Source organism: Corvus brachyrhynchos, unplaced genomic scaffold (genome assembly GCF_000691975.1).
Source record: "Corvus brachyrhynchos isolate BGI_N302 unplaced genomic scaffold, ASM69197v1 scaffold97, whole genome shotgun sequence".
NCBI classification, from domain to species: Eukaryota; Metazoa; Chordata; class Aves; order Passeriformes; family Corvidae; genus Corvus; species Corvus brachyrhynchos.
The window spans coordinates 478,631-499,087 of NW_008239758.1; the positions used below are offsets into that span (position 1 = coordinate 478,631).

Consider the following 20,457-nt stretch of genomic DNA (forward strand, 5'->3'; position numbering starts at 1 on the left):
TGTAGCTTTTGCCAGGTCACTATAGCAATATATTTAAAAGAAATAGTTTAAAATTGTGCAGGGGTTTGGAATGGTTTTTTTACTTTCTTTCTCTGCCATCTATATTGTTTGTTTTCAAGGGTTGGGTTGCTGAGTTAGTGACTCAGAGCAAATATATGTACACACTAGTCTCCTAAATTGTAGCCATCTACTGAAATTCCAAGTATTGTAATGATACTCTGAATTATTTAGCACTGTGGGGGAAAAAAAAAAGGAAACCTATAAAAAAGACTTTTAGTTTCCCTTGAACTTTTGTCCTATGTGTTAGAAAAAAAACCCAGGCAAGTTCTTTTGTGAAAATGATAGCTTAATTCAGTTCCTTACATATGAATTTATTTCTTTATTGAAAAATAAAACTTCACCTTTGGCTCAAAGCCTGTTAGGCTTAAATTCCTGCATCTGGATGGTATTTTTCAGTATTTGTGTATATGTGAATGTATCAGTGCCAAGTTGTAAGCAAAAGAACGCAAGCAGCTTCCTCTGAGGAGAAACTAAATTGTGGTTGATAGTAACTGATAGCAGAGTACCTACTGTAAAAAAACCCCAACCCTACCTTAATACATAAGATTTTTTGTATCTGTGTTCAGGTTTTGCAATAGTTTCATATTCTTTTAGTCCACAGAAATCAGAATCTGTACATGACAAAGGGCGAAATGTAGAAACAGTAACACTTTCATGCCCCAGTTTTTATGGAGACTTACCAAGCAGTAAGTATGTGAAGTGGCAGTATTTACTTTTAAGTGTTATGCTTTTGCATGCTTTTTGTTGCTAAAATATAGAATTTAATTTCAATAATGATAAAAATATAGTGCTCTTTGTGCAGTCCAGTCTGCAAACATAAACTGAATTCCTATGTTTTCTTCTGTAAATATCACAAAAAACATGTAAACAAATTGTTAACTGGAATCAGTAATATTTTTCCTGTCATGACAAGACATTTAGCTGAGTTTCTAAAGACACTTTCTAGCAATCTGAAAAACAAAAATGTAATAAGACAAACACTGCCCTCTCCCCCCTCCTTCATCTCCCTCATCACCATTACGTGCCCACCCAATAATATATACGGCCCTCCAAGCAAACTGTTGCCTTAGTAATGCAAGAGCCATCCTGACTGTTCAATAATGCCTTTAGACTTTTGGCTTAGGGCAGAATAAAGTGATCTGTTCCCGTTAATGTCCCACAGGCCATTGTTCGTCAGTCTTGGCTTTGCAAGCCAGCCTTGGTTTGTTTACAGTACGTAACTAATCAAAGAATGTTTAAATAAAAGCCTAAACAGAATATGGACACTTGTCAGTACACATTACCTGAAAAATACAGTGTTCTTCTTACAGAATAAGCCATGTGTAGACTGAAAACACAACTTCTTTTACATCAAATCCCTGTGCTGTGTAGGTAAACCTTAATATCCCCATCAAAACCAGTTACCTTTCCTTCTCCAAGTCTAATACGCACCGTAACTGTAGAACTTGCAATGACAGCAGAAATGTCCATTGGAAAAAAGAGATGGAACATAAGATCAAGTGACAATAGAAAATAAGTAGGGGAAAGGCATGGAGATGGTGTAGAGGTGACTAAAATGTTCATTAACATAAAAATAGATTTTCTGAGCGACCTAAAAATTCTAGGGTAACATAACTCATATGCCATCCTAGTTCATACAGTTGTTCAGATTTGCAAATTAAAATCTCCTCTGAGATTTGCAGATCTCAGAGGTTCTAGGAACAACCTGTTCTTTAGCATCAAGGACTTGCTGGACACCAGAACAGGGAATGCATAGTTAAGTAGTCCAAACCAGAAAATATTCTTAATATCTTTAGAAAATCGTGATGAAAGAATACTCTATGGGATATCAGTTCTGTTAAAAAAAAAAAAAAGAAAAACCAACAAAATAACCCCCCCAAAAAAAGCAGGAGAAAAAAAGAAAGCAAAAACAAAGCAAAACAAACAAAAGAACCCCCAAAACCAGCCAAAAAACCCCAACACTAATTTAATTTCAGATGTGAATAAATGTTAAAGCAATAGGTTGTCTGAACACTTTGTGCTGATTGCATCAGATGAGAGCATGTTCTAAGAAATAACATTTTTTCAGATCTTTTCACGTATGTTGCTGAAATGAAAATTTTAAAATGTTAAAATATTTTTCTGTTTCTGTGCTTCTCTGTCTATTTCAGTTCATAAGCTATATATGTATTTTCAGGTAAGAGTAGATGTCATTCCCCAGGCTTTGGGAGCATTTCATTGCTAAAGCTCATTTGCTGTTGGAACGAGCAATCTGTAAAGGTAGGAAATAGCCTGTGTCAGATGTAGCAATGTAACCCTTAAGTATCTTTTGCTGTAATTTAGTATTTGGAATCAGTAATGTGACCTAATAGTTATAATTTGTGGGGAAACCATTGCCTAAGTCCTGCCATTCAGGTCTGTGGAAAGCAGATTAGTATTACAGTATGAAGTATGCTACTCATGAAACTGTTTTGCTTTTAAGTACATGTTTAGATGTGACAAAGTAACTCTCCTGCTAGTCTTTCACCTCTTGCTCATAGCATTTATTTAAGAAATGAGTTATCTCTTCTCTAACAACTACATGTAACTTATATCAAAAATGCCATTTTACGCTCCAGGAAAACAAAAGGCCAAAATAGGGGCAGTGTCTATGCTAATGCATTATTATAGAAGAAAAAGAAAATGTCAAGTCCTTAATTATTACACTACTCTTTAAGATTGATTTGCAAATCATGTAATTATGGGTTCTTCAGGTCAGATGATGCCCATCCCTATTGTTAGTGCAGAATCTGAAGTCTTGAGAGATAAATAACTGTTTGAGAGTTGACAAGCAGCAGTGAAACAATCTGAGCAGTAAAATCTAGAGACCATGTTTCATTTTGGAAATATGCATTTAAATAAAGTTATGTAGTTGTTTGAGTGAGTTAATATTCAGGGATACAAAACTTAAAATGTTATACTCTGACCACAATGGATTTTATTCCAGAAAGGGAAATACCTGTTACAAATCTAGTTTATGGTAATGCATTTGAAATTGAATGCAACTCTGTGCTACTTCAAATGCAAATACTTTCCAGAGCTGAGTTTTGCAAGGGTGGTGCAGTAATAATTCCCTGTTCTGTTAGACAAAAATGGTTTCTGCAAATATTCCCATTCAATTGATTCCAGCATTTCATCTTGAGCTTATCAGTTGTTTATTATATCCCTATTGTCTGCAGGTCTTCCATATTGTTTCTGAATTATTCTTCTCTCCCCTTTCTCTTACAGTAAGAGGTTTTTTTTCTTTTTTTTTGAAACCTCAATAGCTACAATTGTCACGTGGAATGCATATCATCTCTTGCTGACGTGGTCAGCCACTGAAACTCTTTAGAGAGTAGTTCATATATTCATAAAAATTGTGCTCGTAGCATAACTGGTTATGTGAGATTAAGGTATTTATATTTTGGAGTGTATTTAGCACCTGATCAGTGTATACAGCGATACTGGTCTCATCTAGCACAGGAGGTTAGTGTGCTGGAAGGTATAGAATAAGCTGCCTCACACTTTTTCACTTAAAAAAGACTTTAAAACACTGAAATTGTCAGGTACTGCAAATATGCTCTCAATGCTTCTCAAATTTTAACATTATTCAGGTACAGCATTGTAGCTGCAATAAGCTTTGTTAACCCACTTAGTAGTGCAGATTTTGGATTGATGACCACCAAAGTGCTATAAAACTTGTAAGATTCAAAAAAACAAGATGTTGGCAATAGGTACGATATTTAGTGACCAGTGGTTTATACAAAATTACAGTTTTTGTTGACAATAACATGGTTTTGTTAAAACTTTGTTTATGCAATCACAGTTTAATGGCCAGTTTATCAATCCTGAGCAGACTGACCAAGCACTCAAGTACATTTACCAAAAACATCACTTGTTACGCTGTTTTAAAAACTTCTAGTATTGTGATCTTCAGTGAAGGATGCTGGCTCGAAGGCATGACCCAAAGGAGTTACCAATTACTGATTGATTCCTCATCTCCTTACAGCACTGTAACAGATTCTGTGCAAACAAAGAAACTGAAAAAACCTGCTGCAAATGTTTTATCAGGGATCTGCTGACTTGTTGAAGGCTGTAGGGAGGTCTTTTTCTGAATGAAATTTTTAAAATGTGTGTATTTAAAAAATATTTTTAAATTTTGTTTTCCCAGATGACTTGAAAGGAAAGGTCATCTTCATCTGTTTTGCTGTTCTTTCTGATAAAATATAGCTGCTTCTTGCCATACTCCCATCCCACCCAGAAATTACTTGTGTGTTCGTCTTTTCAGATAGATATATGAAGAAAAAGAAACAGTTCCATAGAAGTATCTAGACAACTGTCCTGACAATTACTGTGCTGAATTAGAGGAAAGCACACTGGATAATTCAAGCTGATGTTTTGATCTGTATTTTTTGCTCTGTGATGTGACTGTGTTATGGAGGCACCTGGGGGGCAGTTTCTGCAAGTCTCAGACCTGTAGAGGTTATGGCCTGAGCAATAACCAGGAGTGATATCTATTGACTCCTCTCCTTAAACCCACTCATTAGAAAGAGAATAGTAATCCTTGGAAGTAACTGATGAAGTGTAGAAAAGAAAGCCAGGATAACTTAGTGTAGATGTAACAGTTCAACTTACCTCAACTTTTGTTCGCTTGTCTTTTTGAATTATTCTGTATTATTGCTGCTTCAGAGTCAAGCAATTACCTTTCACTTTTAATATCAGTATTTAGAGGTTGACATATGCTATTTATACATTCCCAGTCAAAGAAGCCGCATAATTTCTGTCACATTTAACAATCCCAACTAAAAAACACAATGTATTTTCAACAGCAATTACAATTATAGGGAAAAAAATGAAAGCATATGTAGTAAATAAGGTAGCCAATTGATATGCAGAAGGGCAGTAAAGATAAGTGGAAATGATCAAAGAAAATGAAAGGTGCTCATGTAGATTTGTTATGTGTTAGAAACAGGAAAAACTGCTGGGGAGTGTTAAACTTGGTGATAATGATAGATATAAATTTTGGGGTTAAGATTCAGCGAGAAGATAAAACTAAATGTGAAACCTCACCAAACACTGTGGAAATGCAGATTCAAGAAAGACACAGAAATAACATGCAGAGACATCTACAGGTGCTTCTACAGTAATATTACATTGTGCCATTTGTTGCACAATGGCACAATTTTTTGCTTTAAGATGTTAGAGGAAATTATTACAAATGCTGCCTGACTGGCATACACGGGAGTGATACAGGTAAAGAGCATCTGATCCAGATTAGTGACAGGTTCTTAGAAGATTTCTTTTGTGTACCTGTGTAAGAATTGTTTTGTCAAAAATTTCCCCAGGACAATGAAAACATGTCCATGTTTCCTTCTCTTTCTTAATTATTTTATTGTAGTTATATTGGAAGAGTCTGCAGCAAAGTCAGGATCTGTAATCCCCAAAGCTCAGGGTTGTATAGATGTGGGGAATTGGAAACTGCCCTTGGTTTCCCCTGTAAAATAAAGTTCTGTTATAACAAGATGAAGGTTTGTGCTATGTTGAATAACATAGGGCCTGGGTTCACTTGCAGTGAACTTTTACATTGTGGACCTGACTATAGTATATTTGTCTATGATAAAGGATTTTGTCACAAAGGACACCCACAGCCTTTGTTCCATGTAAAGATTTGAATTTACAAGGGCAGTTAGAGATTTTGAGGACAGGTACTTGATTAGTGAGTTCAAACAATCACTCTTCCATGCAGTTTGAGGGATCCTGCATATCAGCTTCAATTCATAAGAAACTTTTACGTGCTTTATAAGTGCCTTACATCTTTAAATGTTCTTTGTTCTCCTGGGACTTCTTTGCTAAAGAGAAGGAAAGTATTAACTCTATCATACAGCCTCCACACTGCATTTTCCTAATGCCCACATGTGGTGCTACTGCAAGTGCCATTTACAGGCTGCTCAGGACTCCAGCAGATGTTCTTTTGCACAAGACGAGATTGAGGTGATATTTCTCTTTGTGTTAAAAAAAAAATGGGGTGTTATGTTTGAGCTAGAGGATAAGAGCATCACCACTAATAAAACATACTTGAATTTTATCAGAGAGATTAGATGGCAGGAATTCTAAAAAATTCAAAACACAAGGTCATTATTCAGTCTATCAAGCAATTTTTCACACATCAGGAAAAAAAAATGAAGATACTTCATATTAGCTGTTATCACCTTATGCTTTACTAATATATATTGTTAGTAATTGTTTATCCTTGAAATCAAGGAGGCAGTAGGTGACTGATTGTAGATTTGGCATTAAAGAAAATGAATGTTTATTGGGAAGCAGTCCTGACTGACAACTTACAGCATTTTATTGCTATCTAGTTAACCTTTTGTTCTCAGTGTATGTAGAGACACATGGTTATCACTGTCTGAAAGATTTATTAATGTGTCGACTTTCTAATGACATTCACCAGGACAGTCTCAAGATTTTGTGCTAGTTGGTTAAAATTGTCAAATACTTAGATAAATAATTGAGATACTGATATCATCCAGTAATAATTTGCATTTATGACAGATTATTGAGGCAATGCAAGCAGTGCTGCTGGCAGAAGTTCAAAGGACTGTTAATCCCTTGAGAAAGACGACAATTTGCAGAGAGCCATTGGCCATAGTAGAGAATGGAAATGGTAAGTTTTGGACACTGCCAAAGACTGAGGAGAGGGATTTGCAATACATTAAAAATCATAGAGTGGTTTGGATTGGAAAGGATCTTAAAAATCACCTCATTCCAATCTCCTTCCACTTGACCAGGGTGCTTAAGGCTTTGTCCAGCCTGGCGTTGAACACTCCCAGGGATGGGCCATCCGCAACTTCAGGCAACCTGTTCCAGTGCCTCACCACCTTTACAATAAAGAATTTCTTTCTTATATTTAAGCTAAATCTATCCTCTTTCACTTTAAATACATTGCCCCTTGTCCTATCACTACATGACCTTGTAAAACATCCCTCTCAGAAAATTTTCTTTGCCTTGTAGGTGGAAAATTTATTGGTATATTATTTTAACAGAACTTCTTCTAGTAATCGGAATTTGCTAAAGAGAAGGAAAGTATTAACTCTATCATACAGCCTCCACACTGCATTTTCCTAATGCCCACGTGTGGTGCTGCTGCAAGTGCCATTTACAGGCTGCTCAGGACTCAAGGAATATTTCACAATATCTTATTTCTTTGTGAAACAGGCCGAATGGCCTATTTCTAACCTTATCAGGCTATGAGTTTTCTCTTATCATTCTCAAGGAGTTAAAGGACTTTCACACTCTCTTGTCACCTCTGAATACTAAAGAAGAAAAGGTAAAGTTTCTTTGGTTGTATAATAGTTGTGGTATTTGCAAATAAAAGAAGCACTGTGTTTGAAATAGAATCAATAAATCATATTGGAAAGAAGTTTTACAAATTTATCTTTCCAGTGACATCAGACCTTACACAGCACTAAAAATTAATTGCTTAAATTTTATAACTTCATAATGTAATACAGAATATTTTATTTTTCTTTTAGAAATAACCTCCCTGCAAGGAGATATCAAATGCATTTTACAATTAGATCATTTCATTTTACAAGAAGCCTACTCTTTGCAACTTTACAATGGTGCTAATGTTTATGGTAAAAAAGATTGAACCTGAATTTATGTTATGAAGTTATACTCCTTTTTTTTTTTTTTTTTAGCCCATTAGCTGAGTCTTAAAATTAAGTGACCTAAATTTTAGATCCAATCTTATTAGTGAGCCTTCACTTGGGAAACTAATTTATTATCTCATTGAGTGTGTGTGTCTGTCATGAAAATTTGTTACCAATATCCTTGTTCCAGCATACTAAAAATGATCACTGATACTTGCCTCAGGCCACACTACAAAGTGGTGTCTCTATAATTTTGGAATACAAAACACTTTCAATAATTGTCATATATGGGTTTATACTTCACTTACATTGAAGGTTGTTTTGAATCATTTTGTTTATGTGGTTTGGCACAAGATGCATTGTTACTAAAACAGCCCCAGCTGTAAAGTTCATGTATAGATTTAATTTCCAATTTCCTGAATTTTCAGGGTGTATTTCAAGGTAGTGTTTTGACAGAGATTTACAGCTAGAATGAAACTAACTGGAAGTTGCAAATGTAGGTATCTCCAAACTCCAGATGTGTTTAGGTCTTTGGGTTTATTTTAAAGCCTTCTATACTAGATTAAAAACCATTTATGTTATGTATGAAGTGCTGGGATGATTCTATGATTCTAGTAGTGAATTGATGTTTAATTCTAATGAAGTCTCAAAAAAGTTATGAATGCAGGGAAGTTACTTCCACTCTGTGAAAGAGGGATTTGTCTGTTTGTATGTCTAATAACAGATGATTTTTACTGTCATTTTGTTCTTAACCTGATTATTTGATGGTTATTCAAAAAACAACTAGAAAATTGCTTTGCTAGAAGGAGAACAATATGTATAAGCATTTCTACTGGCTATGATTTTCTTTCATACTTCATGATCTGAACTACATAAATCATGCTGTAAACAAAAGTGGAATTTTTTTTACATAATGAGAATTTAGTGTAGTCTGAAAGAGGCAGAAAACATAGAGAATGATTAGAAAAGGGTTTTGCATGGTGAGTATTTAATATTATATTAGATTTCTTTTTGTTCTCATTTCCATTCATGTTTGTTGAATTATTTATCAAGTATGTAAATAGCTGGTATGGTTTTGTAGTATGTATTGCAAAACTTGATGAGTTCGTAGAGAATTGAAAAAATCTCTTTGTGATTTTTAATATGTGAAAGAGTATAACTATTTGTGGCTTGTAATGATATGCAGAATATTAAAAACCCATGCAGGAGTAGGTCCACAACCAGTGTAATTGTTAAGACAAGTAATTATGTCTGTGTTTAGTAATTTCTCGGATAGGTATGTCATCCTGTATTTTATTAAATACTCTGTAGTTATAGGTTGTGCAGTATTTGGCATCTTGTGCAATATCAAGGTAAAGGTTAAATATTGTTTCAAGTTATAAGTCATAATTCAAGACTGGGTTTGTACCCTCTGATCCAAAGTAAAAGTATCTGAATTTTGGCTCCCATCATGATTGCATTGTATTTCATTTTTCTTTAATTGGAATTGATAGATTAGATCTGGAGATGTTTAATCTTACTTAACAAATTTTCATTGAAGTCAACAGAATTTTTTCTTAAAAAGTCAAACTTTCAGGATTTGGCATTCCATTTGATTCTTTAAAGTTTATAGTATATTATATAATTGGTTTGGGGTTTTTTTTGTCAGAAAGCTCCTTACTCCTTTAGAGCTCCTGCATCCTTACTTTATGGTTAGGGGTGATCAGATGTAGGCAACAGCTTCGCTTGATGAATAATTTAGAATGCTGTATTTTTCTGTGGTTCCATACAGACAGAATTGCTTATTTGAATAAAAAGACCTCAAACAAACAGAAAAAAAACCACAACAAAACCAAAAGAAAAAACCCAAGTCACCCAACCCATATTTTTCCAGAAACTAAGATAAAGACTTAAAAGAAACCCCAACAAACTATGTATGCAAAGCAAGCCAGAGAAAGGGTTAACTCTGTTCTGTCCTAGTACATTCTTCCATTGTTGCTAAAAGGAAATATAAATGCAAACTGCTGCAATTTCTTTGTTAATGTCAGAGATAATAATTTTGGACCAGTTCCAAACATATTGATAGCAATCTTACTATTGATTTCTGCAGCATTTTCTTCAGTTCTTTAGAGAAGCTTAGGTTTTCCCTAACTTTTCTGACATTCGTCATAATTCTGAAAAAGGATATTGGACTTTATCCCTTCTTGCCTGTTTCTGCACAGCAATAATCTCAGGTTAATAGTACCATTTAACAGGTTGTCAGTGTGGTCTTGTTTTCCACTCTCATGTGACCCAGAGGCAGTGATTCTCAGGTCTTGAAAGTTTATTTATCTACTTTTATATCCAGTTAGCATAAAACTAAGAGGAATTTTGCTGGCATTCATTTTTCATTTGTAGTGTTTGATCTTATGGCATACATACCTAGTCCATACCCAGTCATGTGCAGAGCTCCTTTGATCAGAGGAAGTGGGGGGGTAATACCACTGTTGTCATAGCCCACTGATGGGACACAAAAATACTGGATATTCCCTCCTGTAGTAGATTTGAACCTGTATCTTTCTCAGTGGTGACTCATTGCTTATCCTCAAGGCACTCAGCAGTGAGCCATCTACAGAAATTCTTTCCTTTTCCATGGAAATCTCAAAATATTTGCAAGGATAAGAGCTAGGAATGAGATTGTCTCACCCCCAGGTGCATTTTGTGTGTGATCAGGACTGTGATCTCCCAATAGCTACTGCACTGAAGCAGTTTCCCATGTCCCATCCTTTGATGCCTATTTCTTCTAATGCATGGGGAGCCAAAAAATTCTTATCTGAAACAGCATTCCAGTTCTTCTGGAATTGTGTGCCTCCGTTTTTTGTAAAATGGGAAGAACTGGATTTATTTACCTTTTAAGAAAATTGTGGGGATAAATGTGTTTAAGAACTTAATACTCAGATAATAAATTGAGGAAACGGTGCATGTGATATCCCAGAAATGCGAAAAACTGGAAAAGTGAAAGGACAGCCAAGTACAGGCTTTATTCCTAAATACAGAACAATACCTTAACTGCCTCCTATATTTGTGAAAAAATTAAATGTGAAAAATTGCAACACTAAGACTGGTTTGCAATAAATTCTGGCTTGCACTAAAAAATTCCTAGTTTAAGCAACTGCTAATGATTCAAGCTTTTAAGTATATTTGAAAGCTATTAGCTATAACCTCATCTTTTGTATGTGGTTTTGGAGCCCTTTAAACTATTCAATTAAATAAATTGGTTCTTGCAGGAAAAAAGCTTCTGCTGATAAATACCAGAGTGAAATTAATGGTGGCAATTGAATTCCATGGGTTAGTGTAAAGAATTGTCAAAGACTTATCTAGAATATAACAATATGTTTTGTTAAAATGAGGAATCCGTTCAGTAATGGTAAATCAGTGAAAGGCGGGCTGTAACAGCTCCTGTTCACTAGAGAGGAATAGTGACCTGCAGCACGGGGCTTTAAACCCTTCTATTGTCAGGGTTTCAGAAATCTGTCCAGTTGCAGACAACTTTTTTATGTCAGCTCTTAGGAAATAATTCTGTGTCTGTCTTTCTATATAGCAAATGAAACTCCTTGCCTGCCTGCTAAGTCTGAAGGTTTTGTCAAGGAAGTGCAGCTCTTTAAAGAGAAGGTTTGTTTTGTCTCAGATATTTTCTTTCACGTTGTCATCTTGTTACAACCTACTGCCTTTTTGTATTAGTCCAGAGATACATTCTGGCTCTGTATTTAAACAAACAAAAACCCAAGAGACAATCCTGACTTGGAGCGTTAGCCCATTCGGATCACTGATACCAGCAGAGGTCACACAAGATGAAAACTTTTGTTGCTGGTGGGGAAATAAACTTTTTGGGATGTAAATGCATTGGCACTCTTTTTTACTACAAACACATTAATATAATTTATATTGTTTGTGTTCTGGTGAAATACTAAATGCCCAGAAATTCCAGCAGAATCTGAGGATCAGTTTCTGGTCTAACACTTTACATTCTGATAAACATGCATCTGTCCTCATATCCTTACATCACCCTTACTATGTTTCAAGTTTGGATTTGGGCTGGTGATGTATGTAATATATTCAATCTTTGAACTGCTTACCCTGCTGGGGCTGGGTTCCATATCCAGCATGAATCCAGTAATCAAACACAATCTGGAAAAAGGTGTCCAGGCAAAATATGTTGGAGTCCTAGAAATGCACGTAACCAGAAAATGAAAGCTATCAGTGCAGCTCTAGGGAAATTCCTCTTCTCTTGTGAATTGACTGCTTGTATGATCAGGGATTGTTGGCAAGGGGCGAGGGGGTAACGGGGCACGCAACAATAAACTCAGGGGAGGATTTCTAATAAACAAAAGGCTAAAGAGAAGAGGAGAATGCAACACAAAGGAACCAGGGTTAAAAAGAAAAAATAGGAATATGGAGAAGAAAAAGATTATAATAGATGCACGGCAGTGTGAACATGTCTAAAACTATGCCAGGTTTCCAGTGGAAATCATGTCCGGGAAACTGGTTGCTGGTTTTAAAAAATGGAAGAATATAATTTGATCCCATTTCTGGTATGACAGAGGTTATTGAGATTAACTGGAATGAGGAAATGAGCAAATTTTCACACTGTGCATTATTTTGGATCAAAAGAACTTGAGAAAAGAGACTATTAAATGCACAAGCAGTTATCAATCCATGTACCCTAACAGCATGGGTTTCAAAGAGCATAAGAGAAAATGTTCCTTTTTTACCACATTCAAATCACTTCAAAAATGAAAAGACAATTCAGTTGTCCATATGAAAATCAAAGCCAATAAACATCTTTCATTATGACAGATGTCCAGAAGGAAAGCAAGTGAGGTGTTTGTGTTAGGTTTTTATAATCTCTTTGCTAAACTCACAAATTTTTCTTTTTTTTTTTTAATATGCTGATATTTGAAGAAACCCAAGGTGCTTTCTCCTATGTTTCAAGATTTTATTGCTTTGGAGGAACTAAATTGCTTAGGAAAAAGTGCAACAGGACACCTACTAATCATGACATTACATTTGCATGAACCCACAGTAAATTCTTTTCAAGAGCATTTCTGTTATCTGGTTAGGTCAAACTAGAGTCCTGTTCAAAAAAGTTGAAATCTCAATAAGGTCACCATTGTCATGAGATAAGCACAGGTTTGGGTCAATATGACTGAGAATGCTGACATGAAGAAATCTTTACACTTCAGGAATTCTTTTCATTGCTGGGTCCTCCAAAATGGATAAACTAAAATGTCCTTCTGAGCCTCACAGTGCCTGTGATTAAAACTTGTAGTATTTCAAATGAAATTCATCAAAACTGTCCCTCTTCCTAAGTAGTCCCCCTAAAGTATTCCCAAGCTTTAGTGTTAGAGCAACATCTGAACCAAACACTATAATCATATCTTCTTGCAGTTTGTACTTTCCAGCTGTTTCGACTTCTGGTTCCAGATGTCTTCCTATCCGGCATCTCTCATATTTTTCCAGTGTAACCCTCTTCCAGAGTTACATGTTCCATCATCCATCTGGATTTCTTCCAGCCCATTTTATTCCTTTACATTCCCATCTTTGACTTCCTCTATTTACCAAGAAATAAGAATGTTAAATATTATCTCCAAAATGAAATTTCTTTTCTCTTTCCAGTCTGTTCTTCTTATTAGTGCAAAAATTTCATCCAGTAAAACCAAGTTTTTTGTATGGAACTGATATTTTGTGCTCTTGGGCAAGTTCATATATGTAACAATTCATTAAACTATTAGACATAAGGTCATTTTAAAAAATTCTGTGTCAGGCCATTTTTGTGTGTATGCATTAGGAATAAGCAGTGTAAGAATTGTATAATAAACATTTCATCACTATTAATGAGAATTAGATTAATCCGTAATCTCATTTTAGACTGAGAAACAGCAAACCAATTAATCTAGCATTTATTTGATGAATGGACTTTGAGGGTAACCTGGTGACAGCAGTAGCTTTCCTCTGTACGGAATATGCATTAAAAATGAGTGTATTGTATCCTAGTTTCATATTACAAATATTTCCAGTAAAAGAAGACAAATCAATGTTATATTTTAGCATCCAACTTGCAGTTTACCTATACCACTGTATCATGCCCTATATATCTAATTAAAACTGTAGTTTGATCCAGTAGTCTTTAATATTAGTGGTCAAGTACTAAAGGAAGTAAGCTTAAAGACTCATTCTAGAACTACAGCTTATTTCATTCCATGCATCCTATATTTTACCAGAGGACTCCTTAATGTAGCAGAAATCAGATTTGGTGTGTATTTTTACAGAAAATCAAATTCTAGAGGCGCCATCTCAGACTTCTACAAAACATTAGGAAAGATAGGATTCACTGGTCAAGGAGGCATAAAGATCACATAGATCCTAAATTCAAATGCACAATAAACTTTTGTTAATTTTGGTTGCTCTGTGGTTTTTTCAGTGTTTACTGAATGCAAAGAATCTCTAATGCTCTAGTTAGATCTTTAAAGGTAAACACTTTGGGGAGGGAGGAGCTGTTAACACAGAGATGTAATGTTCTCACTGGTTCATTTTTAGTCTCTTCTGTTTATTTGGAAGCTCACTTAGTGAGGCAAAGTGCAACATGAATCTTACAAAGATTTCAAGGCTGGTTCTGACTTAGAGCTTCCACATATTAAGTGAAGGGACTGCAAATACTCTTACTTACTTAGTCTGCTCTGTCTTCTACTGGTTTTTGTTTTGTTTGGGGTTTTTTTTGTTGTTGTTTGGTTGGTTGGTTTTTTGTTTGTTTTTGTTTGTTTGCTGGGTTTTGGGTTGGTTCAGTTTGGCAGTTTCCCTGCAAAGCCATTCCTTGTCACGTCTTGTTTCCTCAGTCTAAATGTCTCCTTGCTTAAATCATTGTTCTTAGTTGAACACAATGTTCAGACTTGCTAATAGTATATCATTTGTAATCCTTATAGTTTAGTTGGAGCCCTGATTTTCTTGTGACTAATTGAGTACACAGAGTGATGGGTCAAATAAACCCATAGAACTGGAAGACATGTAAACACACCACAGAAAGTAAGTGTATAAGTTGCAATGTAATGTTTTCATTTCTTGTGTGTAATACTTTTTTTTAATCAATTTGTGTCAGTATAACATCAGCTTTAATTTTAGTCACAAAGGTAAAAAGAACAAAACCTGATGGTTTTCGCCTTGGTTAGGTTACATTTTGAAGTTTGTCCTTCTGCTATTTTAACTTGGTAATAATCAATCTCTAACTGCTCAGATGTCCTCTGTATTATCTACTTTGTTAAGGAACACACAGGCCTTAGTGACGCTTCCCTATTTCTGTGTTTGTCCTTTTTCACTCACCCAGCTTCTGTAAAAGCTTGTGAATAAAATAGCAGAAATAGAGTACTTAAATTCTAACACTTCCCTAGAATTTTTTGTCCTGATAGTTCTTGCAAAGCTGGAGATTTTCTATGTGGGTCTGTTATGAGAAGCAGGCTGAGGTGGGGGGGGGGAAAAGTACTTCTGTGTATGGTCCATAATTAGCACTGAAACTGAGCTCAGTGCTACCAGCCATAGATAACAACACAGTATCAGAATACCTTGTTCATGTTTATAAGATGCCATCTAGAATTTTTCTGTGCTGTACTGGTGTTTTGTAATCTCTCACCTCCTGATACTATTTTTATTAATTTCTTTGCTGTTTGATGTTCATGTGCAATACTATGGGTACACAAAGGTAAGGAAAGACTTAAAGTGGTTCTACCTTAAAAAGATTGTAGAGCTGGATGCCTTTCTGCGAAAGGAGTGGTTCAAAAGAGCATGGATAAAAAGGGATGATCCCCAGGCAGAAGTTTTCTTCTCCATGTTATGTGATTATATTGCTGCCATGCTTGAAAAAGGCTTGCAAGTTTGGCAATATTTTCTTTGGGCTCTGTTCTGGATTTTCCTTATCATGGGGAATAAAATCTTGCTGAGAAACTTTGATTGCAGTTGCCTATGGCTTGTATTGGGCTATTAGAAAGGCAGACTAATCTGCAGTGTACAATTAACAATTGTTGTCATGCTTTGTTTAGTTTTCTGTCTTGTGAGTGGAACAACATTTACTGAAGGGTTTTTTTTTTTAATGATATATGAAGCAAGGTACCTTCTAATTTTGCATCTTGTGGTTTTTTTTAACTTCTAAGAGATACAGAATTGGTTCCTGAACCTGGTCTGTAACTATATATATTTGAAATGTTTCTGTCCTTGAATTCCAGAATAATGGGCTCTCCTACCTTATTTGGAAGGAAATTACAGAATTAAGATCACTCATATTGAACTAACAGTATTACTATAATTATCTGGCAGTAAGACAAGTGTTTTAATAGATTTGTTTGTTTAAAAAAAAACCTTGCAGAAAGTGAGAAAACACTTCAAGCTGCTGCTAATAGTTTTCAGTAAGATGGAAATTTTTCATTACATGTTTTGTGAAAAACATGATGAAAGGTAAAACTACTTTATTTATACAAGTCACAGTTAGTATGGAAGTAGAGAGTCCCAGCTAACACGCAGCAGATGAACACAACTGAACAGTGCTTGTCTCTGATAATGAGATCAAGGCATCTGTCTCAGCAAACAAAAAATGGAAATAGCTCAAAAGAAGCCTTTCTTGCCTACTGAGCTTATCAAGAAAATATTGAATCAGTTGGAGGTACATATATATCCATCACCACTAGAATGTATCTCAACAGAACTGTTAAATTTCAGGGTGGAGAATGTGTCCATCTCTGGATGCGCTTCTGCACCTGTACACATCTTCAGAAGGCTTAATGCATCCATTTGTATTTCATGTCTCATGTGTTACAGAATCTATTTCTCTTTGTTATATAAAGGTAAGCTCAGTGTTGTTTCAAAGCAGATGGGCATCATTAATAGAAATAGTATTTCATATTTGCATGGTGCACAGAACTCATCAGCACAATGACTCCCAGATTCTGAAACTTGAGTTGTTCAGTATTCTCTCATGCCTAGTTAATACTTAATGTTTCACTATATGCTTTATTTTAAGGACCAAATTTATGTCCACTAAGTATCCTATCTTGCTTCAGCATCGTGTTTTAGTTTTTCAGTTGCACTGCTAATAAAGATGACTATTCCAACGTTAAAGAACACAGAAATCTTTGTGGTTTATCTGAGGAAATTTTTTGTCAAATTCCAAGTGTTTCAGCCAAAGCATTTTTTCTCCCTACTCTTGGAAAAATCCAACTTATATCACACCTAAGATATGTATCACTAGTTCCCTAAAGACCAGGTGCCTGTATTGTTCTCATATGATGGATGTTAGTCACATCACCTGCTGCACTACTAGGAGATGCTCAGATAGCCTAGTGAAGAGGGTGAAGTAGGAACCTGAATCCTGAAAGTATTTCATGTAGAATAATTTGTAGCTTGTCTGTGTGTTCTTTTCCTCTCCACCACCCTTTTATCTGCATAGGTTTTGGATTTCCTTTTTCTTTTCCTTTTTTCTCAGAAATGTAAAAAGAAAGAAGCAAAATCTAGCTGACATAATTAAAGCATATGCAAGCTCAATTTTATGTACTGATATATTCTACTGCTAAATTTTTCCTCTTTCTTTTGGACATGAAGTGGTGTCAGGGTTTTGCATCTCACCAAACTGTCAAGTTTAATGGTGGTAATGAACATAAATCTTTGTCTTGACTGAAAAGGCAATTTTTTTTTTCAAAGAAGTTAAGCAGACACTAGTTCTAGCTTGTGTTTTCAGTTAAAAGTAGCATTTTGGTATGTTAGGCAGGTCATTCTAATAGGTGTGTCTCATAACTTTAGCAGATCAAGGCCATTCTCAATGCACAGGAAAAAAATTACTATTTTATTAGTATGTCCCCTTGAAAGGTTCAATAGGAGCCCCTTTCAGTAGTGACCATTGTTATCCATGTCAAGGTGTGATGTATACTATATGAATTACACTTCTGTCAGCAGACTGTATTGGGGAAGAGTGGAAAAAAAAAAAGTCCATGACTTTAAACCTGTGCTTTTATGTAATGAAATTTAATGGTTTAGTTGCGTGGTTAGGAATGTTTTAAGATAGGACTTGTGTGTGGTTGAGGACTTATGCTGGTGACCAGCACACTGGAAATAAAGTAAAAGCGCCAGCAGAAGATCTGAGCTAACAAGCACAGCAAGCACATCTGCCTCCCGTGTTCTGGGAAAAGCAAAGCAAGGCACAAAAAAAGAATAGACTGGCAGATAGGGCAGAGAGAAACGTTGTTTCCAGTCTCCCCGTGATAATTGCATGTAGCAGATACATTTGCAAAACAGTTTCTTTGAAGTTCCATGTCTTATAAGGGAGTAATTTTCCTCAGCCTGGAGTAAGCTGGTTTTTGAATGGTCTTGGATGCTCAGCAGAAAATGTGTGCTGGTTTTTACTTATGTTCTAATACAAATTATAGCTATTATAAGATAATGTCCTTTTTCACTCTTTGCCTGTGCTTCCTAAAATGTGCTTGTCACCATTTGTGTTCTACTATCTAAAGAGGCTTTAAGGAATAGAGCGACTCTGAAATAGTAATTCCTCCTTTCCTCGCTGCCCCCTGCCCTGAGTCATACCAAAATTGATACTGCAGTTGAAGCCTTAGCTCTGTGATGTGGGTACATTTTTCCTAAATTGATGAATGAATAACATGACAAGCATAATCTAATTTATGGAGAGACAAAATTGATAATTTTGGGATCAGTGGTCAGATGTGTATGTTTTTTATCTTAAAAATAGATCCATAATATTGCAGTATATTTATATGTCCATTACATACTAATACAATAATACAAAATTAAGAATTTTCAGTCTTTTCTTGCTGTCTCTGTGTAATACTTACAATCCTTTCTGAGATTTTAGAATAGAATGTGAGGGGGAACTGTCCCTCTTATAAAAGATACTGTTGTAGAGCTCAGTGCTTTTAGGAATCAAGCAGTAAAAACCTTGCAACAGAACAAAAACCTTTAAGAACCTTGTTTATTGAATTCTGTTGGCTAAAACTGCCAAAAATAAATTAATAGCTGTTACCACTGCAGTGCTTTTTTTGTTCACAAGAAAAATACCTTGACATATTTTTTCACTCTGTGATTGGTGCACACTTCAAGGGTATAAATTAATCTTCAGAGGATCCTAGGGAATATCTTTCCTGGACACTTCACTTATACATCAAGTTGGCCATGTTAGCAATCTAATCACAATCCTGTAATTCAGTGGACAACAATTCCTTATTGTGAACAGCATAGCAGCTTTTACTATCATTTAGGTCAGCCTAAGATTGCTGATGCACCATATGTTTCAGGCCATGGATGATGGATGGTATCCTCTGGTGCCCATCCCTAAGTGATTGGAAAGATTGAAGACACACAGTTCACTTAAGCTTGCTTACTATTACATCAAGTAATCAGTGTGATAGGCAAACCTGTGCTCTCTGTGTCACACTGCCCAACTTTCTGCAGGGATATTGTGTCAAAAAAACAATCTAAGAACATTTCCAGATGACAGGCCAGTTACTAGAACAACCATTTAACAACTGGATTCATCTAAAAAGCTTAATAACATGGAAAAGTCAATACATGTTTTTAAAACACCTTTATTTATTTGAACCAGACATGGTGTTTTGTTTTTAAAGGGTTTTTTATTTCAAGATTGAACTTACGCAACCAAGGTATAATAAAGCAATCCCTTTCATAGTTCAGCCTCTAGTTTGTCAAAACATAGTGTTCCTAATGTTAATCAGAAATACTGCTTTGAGATAATATTAAATGCTTTAGAAGTTGTTTACAATTTTGTGGTTAGAAACACGTGACATCAGTTTAAGACTGAAATCTTTTATTTCCCAGTGCCTGTGTCTACTGACAGCACTCAGTGTTGTTTCCACTTTCCTCAGCTCTATTGGACCAGTATTAAACTCAGGAAATTGAGAGCATCTTCCTTTTTATGAGGTGGTATTGTGCTGAGGAGTCTTTTATATGCTACGGGATGAAAAGCCTAGATTATATTCTAAATCTCATTTTGCATAAAAAAATCCTGCCAGACTTGCAGCATGTGTGCCAGCAGTCAGAATAGATCCAACCAAATAATATCAAGTGAGGTGTATAAAATGTTATAATTTAAAACTACTACTGGTGTATGTTACTGTAAAAATGATGACTTTTTAGTTGTAGAATAACTGACTTGAAAGCTCAGTAATAGGTCATAGTACCTGCATGCCACTTCAATCATGAAAAAGGAGCTAGGCAGTTCTGTGAATTCAAACTCTGTAAAATACTCACATAGGCTGTCATTAATGATCATATTTTTGTGTATGCATTTTTTAATTGGAAAGCATAGGTACTGCATGCACTTTGGTTGAATACCTCATAGAACTACGTGTTTTCCTGAAGTAAGACACTATTTATTTTGAACACTAAATTCTGGCATCTATTCTGCTGTTATTTAATTTGGTCTCAACTTCTTTACTTCATCAGTTACTGTTTTCACAGTTTTTGTGTTGGCCTAGTTAGGTAACTGTGGTGTAATACCAAAATAAAGCATTTTTCATATTGAAGTGTGCAGCCAGTGATAAGTGGTAAAATTGTAGTTCTAAATCCATTTGAAAACTTGCCACTCAAAAGTCAGAATTTCAGGGCAGGCTTCCTCTTGTCAGTCCTTTGATAGATGGCATGCTGAATTCCATAACCAGACAATTTAGGCAACAGCCTCCAAAGTAAATATTAAAACAAAGTAATGGAAGAAAAAGCTGTT

The 20,457-nt window shown here is 35.4% G+C and overlaps 1 protein-coding gene across 4 annotated transcripts in view; it reads left to right on the forward strand.

Annotated features, from left to right (window-relative positions):
• Window positions 1–20,457, forward strand: part of WDR72 (WD repeat domain 72) — a 94,601-nt gene that overhangs the window by 46,320 nt on the left and 27,824 nt on the right. For 2 of the 4 annotated variants that reach the window (XM_008639999.2, XM_017742721.1), the window contains exons 15-17: window positions 655–746; window positions 2,237–2,319; window positions 6,613–6,724. In XM_008639999.2, the coding sequence (XP_008638221.1) occupies window positions 655–746; window positions 2,237–2,319; window positions 6,613–6,724 (287 nt within the window). Of the gene's footprint in view, window positions 1–654; window positions 747–2,236; window positions 2,320–6,612; window positions 6,725–20,457 lie in introns of those variants that run through there. The other 2 variants (XM_017742723.1, XM_017742724.1) reach the window with 2 other exon arrangements.